This window comes from Pituophis catenifer, unplaced genomic scaffold, assembly GCF_029215685.1.
Source record: "Pituophis catenifer annectens isolate HBS135680 unplaced genomic scaffold, rPitCat1.0.hap2 SCAF_2, whole genome shotgun sequence".
Lineage (NCBI taxonomy): Eukaryota > Metazoa > Chordata > Lepidosauria > Squamata > Colubridae > Pituophis > Pituophis catenifer.
Genome location: NW_027256882.1, coordinates 238,606,423 through 238,624,481, shown reverse-complemented (window position 1 = coordinate 238,624,481; position 18,059 = coordinate 238,606,423). Strand labels below are relative to the sequence as shown.

General features: G+C 35.1%; 1 protein-coding gene across 3 annotated transcripts in view; it reads left to right on the top strand.

Moving 5' to 3' along the window:
- Window positions 1-18,059, top strand: part of CDC42SE2 (CDC42 small effector 2) — a 75,109-nt gene that overhangs the window by 27,228 nt on the left and 29,822 nt on the right. For 2 of the 3 annotated variants that reach the window (XM_070935673.1, XM_070935671.1), the window contains exon 2: window positions 15,936-16,248. In XM_070935673.1, coding sequence (XP_070791774.1) covers window positions 16,195-16,248 — 54 coding nt within the window. In that variant the 5' untranslated portion in view covers window positions 15,936-16,194. Of the gene's footprint in view, window positions 1-4,600; window positions 4,661-15,935; window positions 16,249-18,059 lie in introns of those variants that run through there. The other variant, XM_070935672.1, reaches the window with a different exon arrangement.

Below are 18,059 nucleotides of genomic sequence, written 5' to 3'. Positions count from 1 at the left end.
CTTTGCCTAACCTTTTCCCCCCAACAGAGCAGAGAGATTGAGGAGAAAGAGATTTAAAGAGAACAAACTGTTTGGTCTTAGCAATGCGATTATACCAACAGCTGGGAAGGTTAATTGAGAGCTTATAACATCATGTTATACAGCTAGCTTCTTTCCCATAGTGAATGTACTTTACAGCTACTTTGAGTACTTCATTCTTTATATGTATATTTGGCTAATCCATTCATTTTCACTTTCCCATTTTCATAATATTTAAATATAAATAAGTATTTGTTCACAAATATATTTGTATATTTTAAAATATACTTTAAAATACTTTTAAATGAAACATTTAAAAATATAAATTCTTTTTTTATATTATAAATTACATGAGCAATTTAGTTTGATAAATGAATAAAAAATGGAAGAATCTAGGCTATGTAGTTTTTAGTCTAGAGAAGACTAGATTATAAAGATCTGCCCAGAAGACAATGTGACATATACCTAAGGAGGAATCAATTGAGCTTTAAAAGTACCTGAAGATAAAGTAGATTATTATATTATTGGGGGTTGGGGAAACGTTATTTTATTTATTTAAAAGACTTGTATGACAGCCCATCTCAGAACCCATCTTTTATATGAGAGACCTTGATAACTGGTGTAGAATATATTTTAAATAAATAAAATAAAAATAATCATTGTATTTCCCTTTGAATGTAAATATTAATAGTTTTTATGGTAATGCTCCACTTTAAAATTAGGTGGAAAATCCTTTGTTTTTGAACTTCCTTTTGTCTGTAAAATATGAGAATGTTTTTCTTCACAAAATATTGAAGTCATTGGGTCTTCTGTGGAAAAGGGTCAGAGTATAAGGATTTGAGAATCACAAACTTCATCATCTAAACCTGAAGCATTTCCTAGAAGGCTACTTGGATCTAATTAAGTTCACTTGGACATTTGCTTCCCATTGATTTACTGGTGGGAATATGAATATGCAGGATTGAAATAATTTAAATCTTAAATTCATGTTCCCCGACAAACTTCATCATCTTCTATCTAAGATGTTATTACCTGCAACTTGATAGACTTCACGCAAATGGGATTATTTTTTGTTCTAGCCTTTTCTTCAATCTCTTTCACACAATACAATTTCACAGATTTTTGTTTTTGTAGCTTTTCAAAGCAGTATTTTGTACATTTTTTTAAAAAAATTGATTTATATGCTGCCCTTCTTCGGAGACTCAGAGCGGCTTACAATGCGTTAAGCAATAATTAGTTAGTTAATTAGTTTATTATATTTGTATATCGCCCTTCTCCCGAGGGACTCAGGGCGGTGAACAGCCATGGTAAAAAATGTACAACAAAAATTAAAAGCTTATTAAAATAATTCAATCATTCGGCCAAATTTAAAACATCCAACTAAGATCATTTTAAAACCCCTATCAAAACCCAATTTAAAAAACCTTTATCCTGTCAGTCCAGCTTGCTGGAATAATAGGGTCTTCAGAGCACGATGGAAGGCACGGAGGTCGGGGATCCTTTGTATGTCCGGGGGCAGTTCATTCCATAGGGCCGGGGCCCCCACAGAGAAGGCTCTCCTCCTGGGGGTCGCCAGCCTACATTGTTTGGCTGACGGCACCCTGAGGAGGCCCTCTCTGTGGGAGCATATTGGTCGGTGGGAGGCAATTGGTGGCAGAATGCGGTCCTGTAGATAACCAAGTCCTAAGCCATGGAGCGCTTTAAAGGTGGTAACCAACACCTTGAAGCGCACCTGGAAGACCACCAGAAGCCAGTGCAGCTCACGCAAGATGGATGTTACATGGGAGCGACGAGTCTCCCCCATTATTACTCACGTGGCTGCATTCTGGACCAGCTGGAGCCTCCGGGGAGCCCCATGTAGAGAGCATTACAATAGTCCAGCCGGGGACGACTGACGAGGGCGTGAGTGACTGTGCGCAGGGCGTCCCAATGAATAGCCTTCATACTTTTGTATATTTATACAAAGTCAACTCATTGCCCCCACAAACTGGGTCCTCAATTTACCTACCTTAACAAGGATGGAAGGCTGAGTCAACCTTGAGCCTGGTGAGATTCGAACTTACAGTAATTGCAGACAGCTGGTGTTAATCACAATGGTATCTGTCTGCTGAGCCACCAGGCTCAATACATTGATGTATTAATGCATTTTTTTTTCTGCAGTGTTTCCTCAGTGTAGACTTTTTAATCAAAGAGAAGAGGGTCTGATTATTACTAAACTTTGCTGTATGCATTCGTTGATTGAAGAACTATTTGCTTTTAATGCTTCATATTATTCAATTATATAGCAAGAACAGATGGGAAAGTACATTTATCATGGTACTGTGCTCATCAAAACATGGCAAGGAATTTAACCTTAAATAGATTGGATTTGGTTCCATGACATTCTTTCATGAATTTCTAAATAGTGCTTCAAGTATCCCTTAGGTAATGAACCTCTCAAAAGCACTATGTTGGAATTATGATATGCAAAATATCTTCTCTTTCTACAATAAAAACATCCTTATTAATATTCATATATAATATAAACTAAAATTAACAGAAGGTCCAAGTGCTTCATGACCTTCAGTTAATTGAATGAATTACTTTTGACAGTAATTAATTCTTCTGTTTCCCCACTAGCATTATTTATAGTATCCTGCCCTAAAATGTAGAAACATATATGATTCTAGGTTTGTGCTGCTTGTTTTTTTGGAATGAGAGGAGCAATTCAATTGTCTATAGAAGATTGAAGCTCATCGCATATCTCAATATTTCTTTTAAAAAGGAACTCTTCCGTGATAACTTATTTTATGTTGTAACAAATGTAATTTAATATCAGGAATAAGGAAGAGACTAAAGAATTATTACTTTTAATATAAAAGTGTTATTTTTGACTTGGTTGTTACCAACTTTATCTTTTAGAAAATTGGCTTCATATCTAAGTTTTTTTTCTTTTTCCTTATTTCTGCCTATGTAATGTAGAAAATATGAGAGAAAAGGACTATTTTGTCAAAATAATAAAAAGTAGGTCTCCTCCTGCCTTAATATCCAGCTAGTAAATGAAAGTTATTGTCCCAATCAGTGCATAAATGGCTGTCTAGGACAAAACCAACAATAGCTTTGTTAGTTTGACAGAGTTGGAGAAAAACTAGGAGATCATGAGATCTGAACTGGTAGTCATAACTGAAATGAGGCTTCCAAACAATCGTCAAAATTATTCACTCTCTGACATCTTGCTCTGATGTGTTTGCAAGTTGACTTTAGAATCGATTATTTAAATGTACTTCATGGACAATCTTGCCTTCCAGCTATGGCTAGGCAGATTGATTAACAATGCATGTTTTTCCTGATGTATAACTTTAGCCTTAATGCTAACTCTAAAGAATAACTGCTTTTTCTTTAGCTATGATTATTTATTCAGTGTTGTTTCTTCATAAAATTCTGGTGCTAAAAAAAGTCTGATATTTGCAAATTATATTTCAAATATATAGAAATAGAACATGCACTATCTGCATCACAATGTCCTGTGAGCATAAATAATATTCTAAAAGAAACAAATTTTTGTTGCAAAAATTCGGTCATCTATCATTTTTCTCATTTTATATCTAAAGCATTTGTTCATTTGCAAAGTTGTGGCACATCTTCCAAGTGTGCTACATGGATGAACTTCCATTTTTCTTTTTACTTCCCCTACTGTCATAATAACTTTTAAAATGACTAACAGTTGTCTTCATTGCCACTATTAAGGAAACACCAAGAATACTGGATGAACAAGCCAGCCCTCCCACTAGTTATCCAATTAAAAATGAGGCGCTATATTTTCCCTCCCAAAAAATCTGAGCATCCCAACAGTTTCAGATCGTCATCCTTAGTTTGTGTTACTTTTCTTCTTGGCCAATTTAAAATTAAATTTAATTTTGGCAAAATTATTATTTTTAAAAAACAAAACAAAATTAGTTCCTAAGATTGAGGTACAAACCCTTCAGCTGCTCAGTGTTAAAAGAAGGCACAAAGATCAAACAGTGTCTTAGCAACTAATAAAAAAAAAACAACATAAGAAATCAGGACATAACTGGAAGGTGAAATGCAACAGAATTTCTTTTCAGTAGGAACCTGCTTACTTTGAATGTTCAATTGCAAAGTTATATTTGTAGCAATTTTTTGTACTTTAGGAGAGCTGGAATTTAATCAAATTTGTTGCTCTGAGGAGGAAACTGCAAGTGATCATATGGGCAGGGCATCTCCACTTACCACTCCACTTGATGAGATGATAGGGACCGTTTGATTGTGAACAAAAGCTTAAATTCTATTTTACACTAATTGGCCTTATTTTACAAATGCTAAGAAACCACCATACATAGAATGCAGATAGGCCTACATACCCCTAAAATAATGAAATAAAATTCATTGTGTATACATCTTTAAGATTTTCTATGTCCAGAAAAGGGACTTGGTCCAAATTCCTAGATGTCTGTACATTTATTTAACAGGAAAGTATATATGCAGTAATCATATGTAGCCCAGAACTATAACCATTGAAATTCTTCTTGGTTACAGCTTGGCTGTAATGTGCAATGGACATAGGATGAATTTAAAGAAGCCTCTGAATTCAAACATCTGTTTGATTTTATCACAAGACAACTCGTGTGATATCATTCCCAAGGTGATAGCAAAATTAAAAACTCTTGAGAGAAAATGTTTAAGGAAAATAATTAATTAGAGATGCAATAAATGCAAATATTTGTGGTCATTTATTTAAAGTCTGCTTAATAGATTAATTGATTTTTTTGTTGTTGTTAGAGGTCCATTAGAGTGCTAATAAGATACAACCATCTGTAACAACATAATCTGCAGGGATGTTCACAGCCATCTGTACTTGTGTTTTAACAGGAATGTTGCATCTATCAATCAATCATTAGTTATTTATATATCTAATAGATTACCTGGAGATGTGTATATCAGTATATGTTAAAATTAAAAAATATGAATGATAACAATGATAAACATGTTTAGATTTTAACCCATCTATAATTTGGTGAATTATTAAAAAACAGAGCAGATCTGTGATTAGAAATTGGATCAGATAGAGATTTAGACACATGTTAGTGGCTTTTAGTAGAAGCAGACTCACTTATTTTTCTTTCCCTGGATGAATTTTAGTATGGGAAGAGAGACTCTCAAATTCAGATGAAAACATCTTTTGCTACCATTAATGGAAACCTTTGAAACTTCACTTAAGTTATACCTTACTATAATAGAAATTATAATTCCTGTCATGAGGTGGGATTCAATCAAGCTTGTCCATTTGTGATTTACATAATAAACAATTTCTCAGATATATTTGGAGCTTGATAGACTGCCATATATTTTTCAATAGTCTCTTAAGCAATTGTTTCTACTAAAGTTTAGTTTTGTTAGTGGTTTAAATACACCTGGAACCTAATAATATTTGTCAATTTTGATATTACTGAATAGCGATAAAGAAAAACCAAGCTTCAAGAGTTTTACAACCCATATGGATTTTGGAAAGGCTGAAATATGACTTCTTAAATTCCTGATCAAAGGCAAATAACTAAGAAGATTCTCCATAGTTATTCCTGTGTTGTCCAAATCAGGACTTTCATGGCGTTTAACTTAACATTAATTTGGACATTCTCTAATCTGATAGGCATTAATTTGTGGTATGTGTATTTTAATTTATTATTTTACTGTTTTTAAAATGGTGACAAAAAAGAAATGAAAAACCCTTGCGAAGATAAAAAAATACATACATTGTAATAGATACTAATTTGTGTGTTTAACAACATCATTTTTTAATTTTTTTTGAAGATTTCAGAATTTTAGTATTCTAAAATGTTAGAAGAAAACACCCATAATGTCCAATACAAGCTTTTTTCTTCAAAAGGCAACTGGGCTTTGCTTTTTTCCTTGAAGACTTTCGCTTCTCATCCCAACAACTTCTTCAACGAAAGTTACCTTTTGAAAAAAAAATCCTATTTTTGAGACAACCATGACCTGAATGACTGAGAATATCCATAGACAAAACACCCATAAATACTTTAATAGTTAAAAGAAGCTCAGGCTGGACTTTGAAGATAATTTACTCACATTTTAAGTAGTCTTCCCAAATTATGATTAAGATAACTCAACTAGTGTTTTAAAAATACATTTTAAGTCTGCCACATACTAAAATTCTTGCTTTGAACCAATTATTGAAACAAGTTACAGTATTATTGATGATAATTCTAAGTTGTTAAGCTTGTCATTTCCAATCAGCTGTTTCAGTGAAGAAAAAAGCATATAATTTCTATTTCATTGGTCCTAATTTTTATTAGTTTTCCTCCAAATTACATACTTTCTACACTTATCTCTCTTGAAAAATGGTCCTTTCCCTTTGCATTGTAGACTTACCACTTATCACAAGTGAAAATTAACTGGAATTATAAGTGGTTAATATCTCTGATACCGTTATCTCTTCTGTTAGTTTATTTTTTTATTTTTAACACACATTTTCTGTAGTACTCTTTGAAACCAATTAAACATTCTGTAAAAGTCTATTTTTGTCACTAATTTCTCTATTGTTCTTCAGCTGTTTTTTTTTTTTTAAATTAATGTGTGGGTTTGCCTGGTAAATTGTTTTCAAACATTTCTGCAAACTATTTTAAGTGCCATCTTATGGATGAAAATCTTCATGCCATTATTAGGTGTCTGGCTTTAAGAGTAGCATTATTGACAAATGTATCTTTTTATTATAACCTTTTAGAAATTATTTAACTATGCGTCAAGGTTGACAATGTTAAAGTTATTGGGTTCTGAAGGCATGGACCTGAAGAGTGCTTTGATTTCTGAGAATAACGTCTAGCAGAGACACAGGGTATAACTTCTGAAACTTGCTCAGGTTGGATTCTTTCCCTTCCATGGCTCTTCATATGTAAATGGGCATGATTGAGTGGTTGGAATTATTCAAGAGAGAGGGGGCCAGCAAGAGCTTCATTCTCTCCATGTGAGTGCTCTGAGAAAAGATAATGAAGCCCTTTGTACCCCCTTGAAAGATCTGCGTTTCAGCTGGAATTGGCTGAGCAGCTGGCACCTTAGCAACCAGGCCTAGCAGAAAAGAATTAGAGCTGTCTTCCAAAGTGCTAGGCAGACAATGTGGTCACAATTTGAGATGTTAAGCTTTATAGATAAGCAAGACCACAGTCTTCTGAAGAGGATAGATGTTGGGATTTTATAAAATCTGTTTTAGACAAATGAAACCATTTCTGATGACAGCTATTAGTGCCTTTAAAAATATTTATCAACTTGTAAGACTGAAATGGAGCCTGGGGCGTTTGCGACAGCAGGATTTGAATTTATACTCCTATAAAAGTTGGAGATCCTTGGTTGATTTCAGGCATTTTGTTTTGCTTTTTGCTTTTACGTTTCAGCAGCATTTAGGGCCATAGTCATTTGAAGAAATTGACTAAAAATATTTCAGTGGGAATAAGATGTGTGTCTTCACCCATGTGATTTGCTGTTTGCATAAGCTCTGATTTAATCAAATAATGGTGCTGATGTGAATACAATAGACTTCATTAATCACCCAGCTGTTTGGAATGATTCAACTAGCTCCAGCACAGTCTTGCTAAGGGGAGTGAGGAAAGAGGAGAGTGAATACAGTTTTTTTCCTTAGCCAGAGTCACACATTTAGTAATGTGTGTCAAATTTTTTTGTGATAGATTGGCACACAGGTAGATTTTTGGATGGTCGGTGGGAAGGGAGTCATGTATATGAAGTAGTATGTGAAATGCCCTCCAAAATAATTCCTTATGTTGTCCTTTCTTCTGACAAGCAGGAAATTGTGAATATAATAGCATAGATAACCAAATTCCGTCGAAGACCACATAAAGTAACCTGTGGAGGATTCTAGTCACATCCTAATGGTGGATAGGCCTGAAGAAAATGGAGGATGGAATCACCATTCTTTCTATTCCTAGAACCGATTATCTTTGTCAGAGGATTTTTAAATTAAGCTGAAAATTGTATACAAGCCTGGGATCATAGGCTGTATACTATCATCTAAATATAAACTTAAACCTTGTGAAATAGATCTTTGGATATTAGATAAATGATCATTCTTGGGTTATTTTTCACAGCATCTGTTCAAAACAACACAGTGCTGATCAACAACTGCCATTAATATTCACATTCTTCCTCTTGATGGTAAAAATATCTTATGCTTAATGCTGTGAATATTGGTACAAAAGACAGCAATAGGAGCCTTTTCCAAGACCTTTGGGACTAGAAAAATTGGGATGCATTTCTATAAATTTGGGGGTATTAGAGCGGCATGTGAACATTATTTGGCTTGTGTGATCCACTCATGTTTCATCGTCAGGCACAGAGCAGCTTGTATAAATCATTACTGTAAATTGTACAGTTTGCCTTAATCTTATTTGACTATTATTAAAACATTTCATTTTAATGAGGCTGGCACCTCCCCTCCCTTCCAAATATAGTTAGTCTTAAGCTGTGGCCTTAGATCAGGTTCTAAAATTTGGGAATTCAGAGCAATATTGAATTAGATGTGTTTAGCTGCCATATCTCTTTAGTGAAATCATTAATAAGATTTATGATAGATAATTTTTACCGAATATGGCAGCTTCTTTTGCACATTTCTGTACTGCAGCCGAAAATTAGAATAATTTCCTTTAAAAATGGGCTGTAGATTCATAGTTAATGTATTCTAAATAACACTGTAGACAAAATTTGTATCATTTTCAGGAACTGGTGAGTGGCATTATGGATGATTCTAGGATATATTTAGTTCTTGACAGACACAGAAGTTCAGAATTAGTGTGGTACAAGGGGAAAAAGCTGAGGTAATTACTCCAAAGGGTAGCAGTGAGGGCTGTAATTTTAGACAAAACTAGTTTGTTTTTTTAAAAAAAGACATTTGGTATTTATACAATGGATAGCGTAAATGAATTTTTGTTGAAAAATTAATATTAAGAATATAAAAAATAATCTCTTAAAGTTCCATGTTGTATATATTGCAGTGGTTTCGTGTGATCCTTTTTACATTCTCAAAATAAGTAGTGAATATAATCAACTTCATGAAGTCAAAACATGCTTGTAATTACAGAGTTTAAATGACAGATTCCTGTAAGTCAGTAAGATACTTTTGTCGGCTGCTTCTTTCTCTTATAATAAGGCTACTTTTAATTATTGTGTAGTTTCTCTTAAAATACTGTAAAGCTACCTACAATTAGTCATCCTACAGAAAGTCTGCACTATACTATTCACAAGCATTGTGCCTATCATTATTTGAAACCTTTCAGTATTTAATCACAGAAATGACTAAAAACAGACTTGGTCAGCATAACAGCATAATCTCTTGCTGATGAAGCTGCATCCATTACTGAGCTTTAGGAAATTTCCTCTACCTATGGGGAAGGGAGGGAGAGTTTGTTTCATGACCAGTCCATTTGCATTCCCTTTACATAGCCCAGAAATAGAAATGAGAATGGCAGCAAATGGGATAAAATGAACCACATTTGCATTAATAGAAAATAAAAAATAAAAAAACCTTGTTTTCCAAGATAATCAGGAACCAATATTTTTTTGCTTGCTGTAGCACTATAAAAGAGCAACAGATACCTCCAGCAGCAAAAATTGACTTTTCCCTATGTATAGACTAAACGTCTGTAGAGTCATCCAGGTCATGGTTGTCCCAAAGGTGCTTTTTCAGGAGGCAACTGCATTGTGTATAGACTGTTTTATTTTGATTAAAATAATACTTAATATGCAATGGAAAATGAACTTCCCTCTTGTGCTAAATTAGCAGTAAAAGGGCAATATCTATAGTCTTCAACTTACAGCCACAATTGAGCTCAAAATTTCTATTGTTAAGTGAAACATTTGTTAAGCGAGTTTTGCTTTATATTACGACCTTTCTTGCCATAGTTGTTAAGTGAATCACTGTAGTTGATAACTTAGTAACCTGGTTGTTAAGCAAATCTGTTTGTCAGAAGGTTGCAAAAGGGGATCATATGACCTTGGGACATAGCAACGGTCATAAGTATGAAGATTCTGAATTTTGATCTTGACATGATCGTGGGGATGCTGCAAAGGTTGTAATTGTGAAAAACAGTCATAAATCACTTTTTTCAGTGCTGTTGTAACTTTTAACGGTCACTAAATGAACTGTTGCAAGTCGAAGACTACCTGCACTTGAAGTAAAGTGTATCTCAGTAAATTAAATTGAAAGTAATATTTTCTCCTACTGTTCATTTTAGTTCTATTATAACTTTGTCCCTTTAATTGAATATATTTTCTTCCTACCCCAATGTTAATTTCATTTACACAGATATTTTGTAGATCACTCGTGGGAATATTTGCTAAATCAGAAGGTGTATTCTGTGTGGGGCAGCAGTATAAAGAATACTTATGCACAGAGATGCTTAAATAAAATACAGAAGTGCACGTAAAATGCACAAGGTAAACTGTATTTGAAGTGTCTCCAATGTTTTTCATACGATGGACATAATCTTACTTTGAATGTCTGACTAGTAAGTGTTCTAATTACTCTATCTTCTAAGATTTGGAACCTGGAGGTACTGAACTGCAAGACCCAAGCTCAGATGTGAATAGTGAAGGATATTGGGTCTTTTAGTTTGGTAATAACATGAGGATCATAGACTTCTGACCCCTGCTTTTTCATACATTATTGGTAACACCTCTATGTTTCTATAAATTGTGTACAATAAGAAGTAAGGGGAAATATTTTAAGCAGATAATATGGTATAATAGTTGGGGGTTAAAAATCCAACTCAGAAATGAATGCTTTGATCTTCAAAGCATCAATCTAATTTGAAATGTTTATCTGTTAAACATTTTTATTTAATTACTAGATCAGTATCATAAACTCTATTCTGGCCCAAACAGTTTGCATCACTCTAAAACAAAGATAAAGAAGAGAGGGGAAACCCATTTTTAAAAATTTTGTGCATATCACAAAATCTCTTTATAGTCAGGCTGAAAGCTGAAAATGTTCACAAAGCAAAAGAAATCCAAAAATAACCACATGCCTTACAAGGCCTTAAATAGTCATAGGCTTGTTAGCTGCAAAGGAAATTGCGTGGGAGTAACTGAGCATGATGTGTTTTCTGAAGGAGAGAGGTCTTTAATTTGTAACTTTAAAATATATTAACTGCTAAATGATTTTAATGAGAAGAATTGCATTTATTATGCATAAGGAGGAGCCGTGCTTATCTAGTAATAATGAAAAAACACCGATTCAACCTTGCCTTATATTCTAGTGGTACAAAGATCTATTTATAGCTAGCTTTATGCGATATAGCAGCTCAAGAATTCTGCATTTTGTTGTGGTTTATTTAGCAGCATGTTTATGCCATCGAGCAAAAACTTGCTGTCTGATGCCTTATTATGCATAGGTTATGCCAAGTATTTCATGGATATCAAATTAGGTTATGTGATCCTAATAGGGAGCAGGAGTGGAAAGTGGGGAAATAAGCGCAATTCAACTATGATAGTTAAAATAAATTGCATGACCCATTAACACTAGTTCCATCTGACTCCAGGGGAAAAAATACTGTGTGATATTACAATGGGAAATCCTAAAATTTGTTATCTGCCAGAATGTCAACAGAACAAATGAACTAAGTTATCTACTATCTGTCCTTACTAGCCTCTTGCTGGTAAAGCAGTACCGTCCTCAGATAATGCTGGTTTTACATGACTTCAATGCAGCTGTTATATATCAAACAGAAAGTAGATTTCCTATATGTAGAGCAGATGGCTTAAGAAATTATCAATATTAAATGCTTATGGTAAAAACTCATAACATACATAACATGATCAAGACATTAGGATGGTAAAATTTCTTAAAACATTCATCATTTTCAGATACCTCCTATGTAAACTTTTTATAAGAAATACAAGAAAACACATGTTAATTTCAATCCCAATCAAAACTTCATAGGGAAGAATTGATTGCTTCATATTTTTTTTAGCAATGCAACATGTGTTGACAGCATTGCAAAGGAAACAAGTATAGATAATGATGTCATCTCAAGAGACCATTAAATTCTTGTATAAGAATACCCCTCCAAATGCAATCACCTGCATTCCATATTTTTCTGTGAGAAAATAAAAACTCAACCAGTTACAAATTTAATTACGGAAAGAGAAACGTGTGTACCAAATGGATCATCTGAATTAAAGATTTCAAATGATTTAAACATCAGACAGCCTTCCTTATCTCAGGAATTCCCTAGCTTCTTTGAGCTACAGTCTCTACCATCCTCAAGTCTACAGTTGCTGATAATGCTAAAAATACCATATTTAAATTGTAGACAGACTGCCACTTTTATTTTTGTTAAATAATAGATACTTCCAATTACCCCTAGCCCTCACAGTTAGGACAGTGATGACACACAGTACCTTTGCAACCAATTCTCACATTTATGACCTCCTCAGGTCTGTGAAGCAAAGGAAAAATGAAGTAACATGACTGCATTGCTCAGCAATACAATCCCAGCACTCCCTTCTGCTCCGGTTAGTGTGGATTGCAATTTGTTAAGCAAGACCTAGATGGCTTGCAAGCAGGCTGGCACGCAGATAAGAGGTTGCTGCCAGGCAGGGAAGGGTGTACAGATGACCGGCAGGCACAATAGCATTAAGAGTAGCTGCTCCTGGGTGGGGGAGGGTAGGTGGCCCTTGAGGAACAAGTGCAGTGGGGCTGGGGGGGGGTGGCTACTTCCAGATGGGGGAGAGTGCAAGCGACTTAGCAGAGTGACTTGCAACCTTCCCTGCTGATTTCCCCATTGATTTTGCTTGTGGGAAGCTAGCAGGGAAGGTCACAGAAGGTGAATGCTGCAGTCATAAGTGTGAGTCATAGAATCACAGGGCTGAAAGGAACCTTGTAGGCAGTGGTGGGTTCCTCCCGGTTTGGTCCGGTTCGGAAGAGCCGGTAGCAGTGACGATATGACGTCACCGAACCGGTTCTCCCCCCCGCCCTCCCCCCCACCCCTCCACCCACGTTATTCTTACCTTTTATTTGGTCCCACCCACAATCTATTGCTGCCTCCTTAGTCCCAGCTGATGACTAGAGGGAAAAAAAATGTTTAAACTCTTGCCACGGGGCTTCAAAGGGCCATCCTACAGCTGATCAGTGTTAAAAGCAAACAAATGAGTCAGGTCGTAAGTGCGAGGACTGGTTGTAAGTGTGAGGACCTTCCAGAAATGACTCTGACCAGCTAGCCATGCCCACCTAGTCACATGACCTCCAAGCCACACCCACAAAATAAGCCACACCCACAGAACCAGTAGTAAAAAAAATTAGAACCCACCCCTGATTGTAGGTCTTCTAGTCCAACCATTTGCCCAAAGCAGGAGTCTTTATACCATGCTGGACAAATTGTTGTCCAGTTTTTTCTTGAAAACCTCTAGCAACGGAGCACCCATTATTCCAGAAGGCAAGCCATTGATTGATCATTCCAGAAGGCCATTGATTGATCATTCCCACTGTCAGGAAATTCCTGTCAGAACACTTGGCAGAACAAGGTACAATATTCTTCTGATTATTCCCGGGAGTTTTCTGCATTCACCCTTCCATAGTGGGTCCAAAGTGTATGTATGTGTAATAAGGGTGGGTTCTACTTTCCTTTACTAGTGGTTCTCAATGGGAGCTCGGACGTTTCTACGCATGCGCAGATCATCAATTATGATGACAGGGCGGGTGGGCGGAACCTCCCGCTGCTTTTATTACCGGTTCTAAAGAACCAGACAGAACCGGGAGCAACCTACCACTGATATGTAAGGATAACAATACACAAATAAAAGATAAAGATCTAATATGGCTTTGTTTTTGTTTTAGCATGATCTGTGATCAAACCTATTATAAATTAGCATGTATGAACCTGGCCATTACAAGTACAATAAACCAAACATCTTGGTTTAATGTTATAAGTGAAGCACAATTCTTCTAAACTTCTTGCATTGTGAAATTGTGCCTTATTAGCTTCATTTTTATAGGAAACTAAATAATATTATCAGACATTTGTCTTTGGTTTTCTTTACCAAAGAAGACTTTTATTTGTGATAAAATAAAGATCATGCTTGCATCATATATTTTGTTTTTCACATATCAGAAAAATATTGGGAGAATGGAATAGCACCTGTCATTGTGATTAGCTTCATCTGGATGCCAGTCAGATGGAATGCTAGGTATCATTTCTCATTTCAGAAGTAGCTCCTGCAAATCACCAAGACCTACCTTGATTATGTTATAACTGCAGTATGTTATGTTTTGACATATAGCTTCTGTATTACTATAGCTTGGAGGAAAGAGAAGGAGATCCTATCTTAACTTTAAGATAGGAATCCCTTAGGTTTGAAAATTGTATTGTACTGTATATTTACCCTAGATAGATAGATAGATTAGATAGATAGATAGATAGATAGATAGATAGATAGATAGATAGATAGAAAACTTCTTCCCATTCTTAATATATGGAATTAATACTCCAAATTCTTAGCCACTTTTACTCAAAATATGTTAGGGGAAAGGGGGGGGGGCTAAGAGAATGAAGAGAGATTTTTTCAAAATGAAAAAAAAATGTGAATTATCAGTAAATATAGGATTTCTTTTTTAAACAAAAACCACACTAACATTCAGAATGTATATAGGATTTGTTTTGATTGCATAATCCATATCTTTTCTATAAAACAGTACTGGGGGTTTAATGATAATTATTTTCATTTCTATAATTTTAGGCTACCTACTGTAACCCTCAACAACTTTGGGCAGCTTACACTTAAATATAAAAAAAAAAATGGAAATGATAAAAAGAAATAACAAATGCCCTGAAACAGCATACAGCGTAAGCAACCCACATACACACAAGCCAGCCCAAAGCTTTCATTCAAGAGACTCACTATTCACCTTCCCCAAAAACCTAGGCGAAGAGCTAGGTCTTTACTAGGTTCCTGCATATCAATACGATGGGTGTAAACTTTCCTAATTTAAATCTCAGGAGACTGTAAATTGGCCACACATAACAGTTTAAGAGACTTTTAATCATACATTTGGATACTGTGCGGTTTTTTGTAATATATTTTGACCATAGCATAAAAGAATATGGGAGAATATGCCAAACAGCTAAATAAAAGCAGTAGAATACCTCATTAACTTTTCAAAAAAAAAAAAATCATCTAGGTTAGAGATTAACTACCCCTTCAGTCTCACAAAAGTATGGATGGAATCTTGTGTGTTTCAATTTTTCCACTATAGAAGCTTATCACCTTTTAAGGTAGCAGTTCAAAAATAGTCTATATTTTGAAAACTCCCTTTCTTTCAGCAGTAGGTTAGCAGTAGACAATTTATGTTCATCTAATAGCATGTCAGTAAGAACACAACCAGGTTGCTTAAACACACTTAAATGAACTAGGATTATTTAGCAGGCCAGTGACATAAACAAATACTACAGAGACAGAGGATATTCTAACAGAAACTTACCGTAATTACAATAATAAATAAAGAATCAGGAGGACTATTACTGTGTCATTTTATGATATGCAGAAAATGTTCACATGGAATATTTAATGTGGCCTTTTTTGGCGTTCTTTGAGATGAGTCCTTCGGGAGAAGGGCGGTATAGAAATTAAATAAATAAATAAGTAAGTAAGTAAGTAAGTAAGTAAGTAAGTAAGTAAGTATGGAAGAGGAGTGAAGGCAAGATAAAGTACATGTTCTGAATCTCTGCATATTTGAGATTTATTCCTTATGGGTCTTACTGTATAAAAAGCAATTTTATATTCAGTTCCATATAGCGTATAACTTTGTAGAATATGGAATGTTTGGCAATTAAAACCTCACTATGTACCAAGCAATATATCACATTTCTTTAATTTTCTCTTTTTTGCTTTTCTTTCAGGCTTTTACTAAAACGCTAATAAATGAAGGAAACTATTGGTTTGGTGATGCTGCAATCAATACCTTGAGAGATAAAGAAGAGAATTACGTGAACGCCAACTTGGTTCATTTTGTAGACAAAGAAGCTTAAAGGACGAATTTTATTTAGCTACTGTGGGACCACATGCACACTGATTATTAGGGCAAGATACCTTTCAGATTTGAAGTGTTGTGTCTTGCTCCTAACTTTTAAGATTTGCACTTTGAACTGTTAAAAAAAAATGAGTGAGTTCTGGTTGTGTTTCAACTGCTGTATTGCAGAACAGCCTCAGCCTGTAAGTATAGATTTTAGATTACTTTTCCATGGTTGAATAATGTTCCTTACATTTTATTTAATTTTATTTCTTTTCTTTATTTTTAATCATTTTAATGATCAACATATTCCTACTGAGTTATAAGAGCAATTAGTTTGAAGCCATTTTGTGGTATATGCCTTTAATTGATCATTTCTAAATTCTGCTAAATCTGATGAAAGGAACAGCAATTGACACTTCACCTCATAAGATCATTTTCTATCAGTGGTATTCTTTAAATTTGAAAAAGTAGTAAATGTGGTTAGAGGTGTTCTCTTACAACCACAATTGAGCCTGGAATATTGGTCATTGAAATGAAGCAGCCATTAAGCAAGATGCTGTGTGACCACCTCATTCAATAACCACAATCCTGGCTCACCCAGTCAGTCATTAAAGAGTTTCCTGAGCGGAACACCGGGAAAGGGCTCAGGCCTCCTGGGCATGGTGAGACAGAGCACATGGGGCTCCCACTATACTTGGAAGGCATAGGCCCTCTCTTCAGCCGAAAAGGTTGTAGAAAAAATGCTTTTAAAAGTAAAAAAAAAGTCTCTGATGATCGCGTGGCATGGGAGGGGCAGGGATTTTTGCTACCGGTTCTCCGAACCACCCGCCACCATCGCTACCAGATCGGGCGATCCGGTCACAACCGGGAGCATTTCACCCTCGGACTAGCAGTGTTCCAGTATCTAAGGGGTTGTCACAAAGAAGAGGGGGTTGACCTATTCTCCAAAGCACCTGAAGGCAGAACAAAAAGCACTGATGGAAAATAATCAAGGAGAGAACCAGCTTCGAACTAAGAAATTTCCTGACAGTTAGAACAATTAGTCACTGGAAAGACTTGCCTCCAGAAGTTGTAGGTTCTCCAACACTGGAGATTTTTAAGAAGAGATTGGACAACTGTTTGTTGTGAAATGGTGTAGAGTTTCCTGCTGGAGCAGGGGGTTGGATTAGAAGATCTCCAAGGTCCTCTCCAATTCTGTATTCTGTTATTCATTCTGGAAGGCTCAGATTAAATAATCAAGAGATTATTGTCTCCTGATAATAATCCTTGAAATAATCTTTATAGTGTGATTGAAAGGATTGGACTATCAGGAGCAAAGATGAGAAGCACTTAAGTTAAATAAACAGGCAAAAAAGTCTGAGGTAATCAGACTCAAGTTTTAAGTTACACATAAACTGTAAAACTACTTTTAAGGTCAGAGTATTATGAGGAACCCCCCAAAGCATTTTGAAGCTATTTTTAAATTAAGCTTTTCTCATGTTCATGAGTGAAAATGTCAAAATAATGCCTGTCACCCAGTTACAAACACATTTTTGTAAGATTAACCAGTAGAGTAAAACAGATGCTCCAATATGAAAATCTCCACAAAATAAATGACTAACTTTCAAGTTAAATAGAGAAGAACTAAATCCTGTGTCTGCTTGAACTTGTGACCAAAGTTGAAATATATACTTAATTAAACCCACCATTACCAAGAAGTAATCATAATTTTTAGTTTGAAAATATCAGTAGATATTTGTATTAGTAAAAGTTGGTGATGGTGATGATGTTATCTGTTCAGTCAAGTTTGACACTTGACGATTCCATGGGTAGTAAAAGTTAGCAATATTTTTGTTGTTGTTGAAATATGATAGAATGAAAACAAAAATATATGAAGCAGTAAACATTCATCTATTTCCATAAAAAGGCACTCGCATGGTATCAGACAGAAGCAGGAAATAGTTAATGGCAATCTCTGCAAAAGCATTTCCCAACCTATATAACCTGTCTGATCTAAAGATAACCTGAGCTG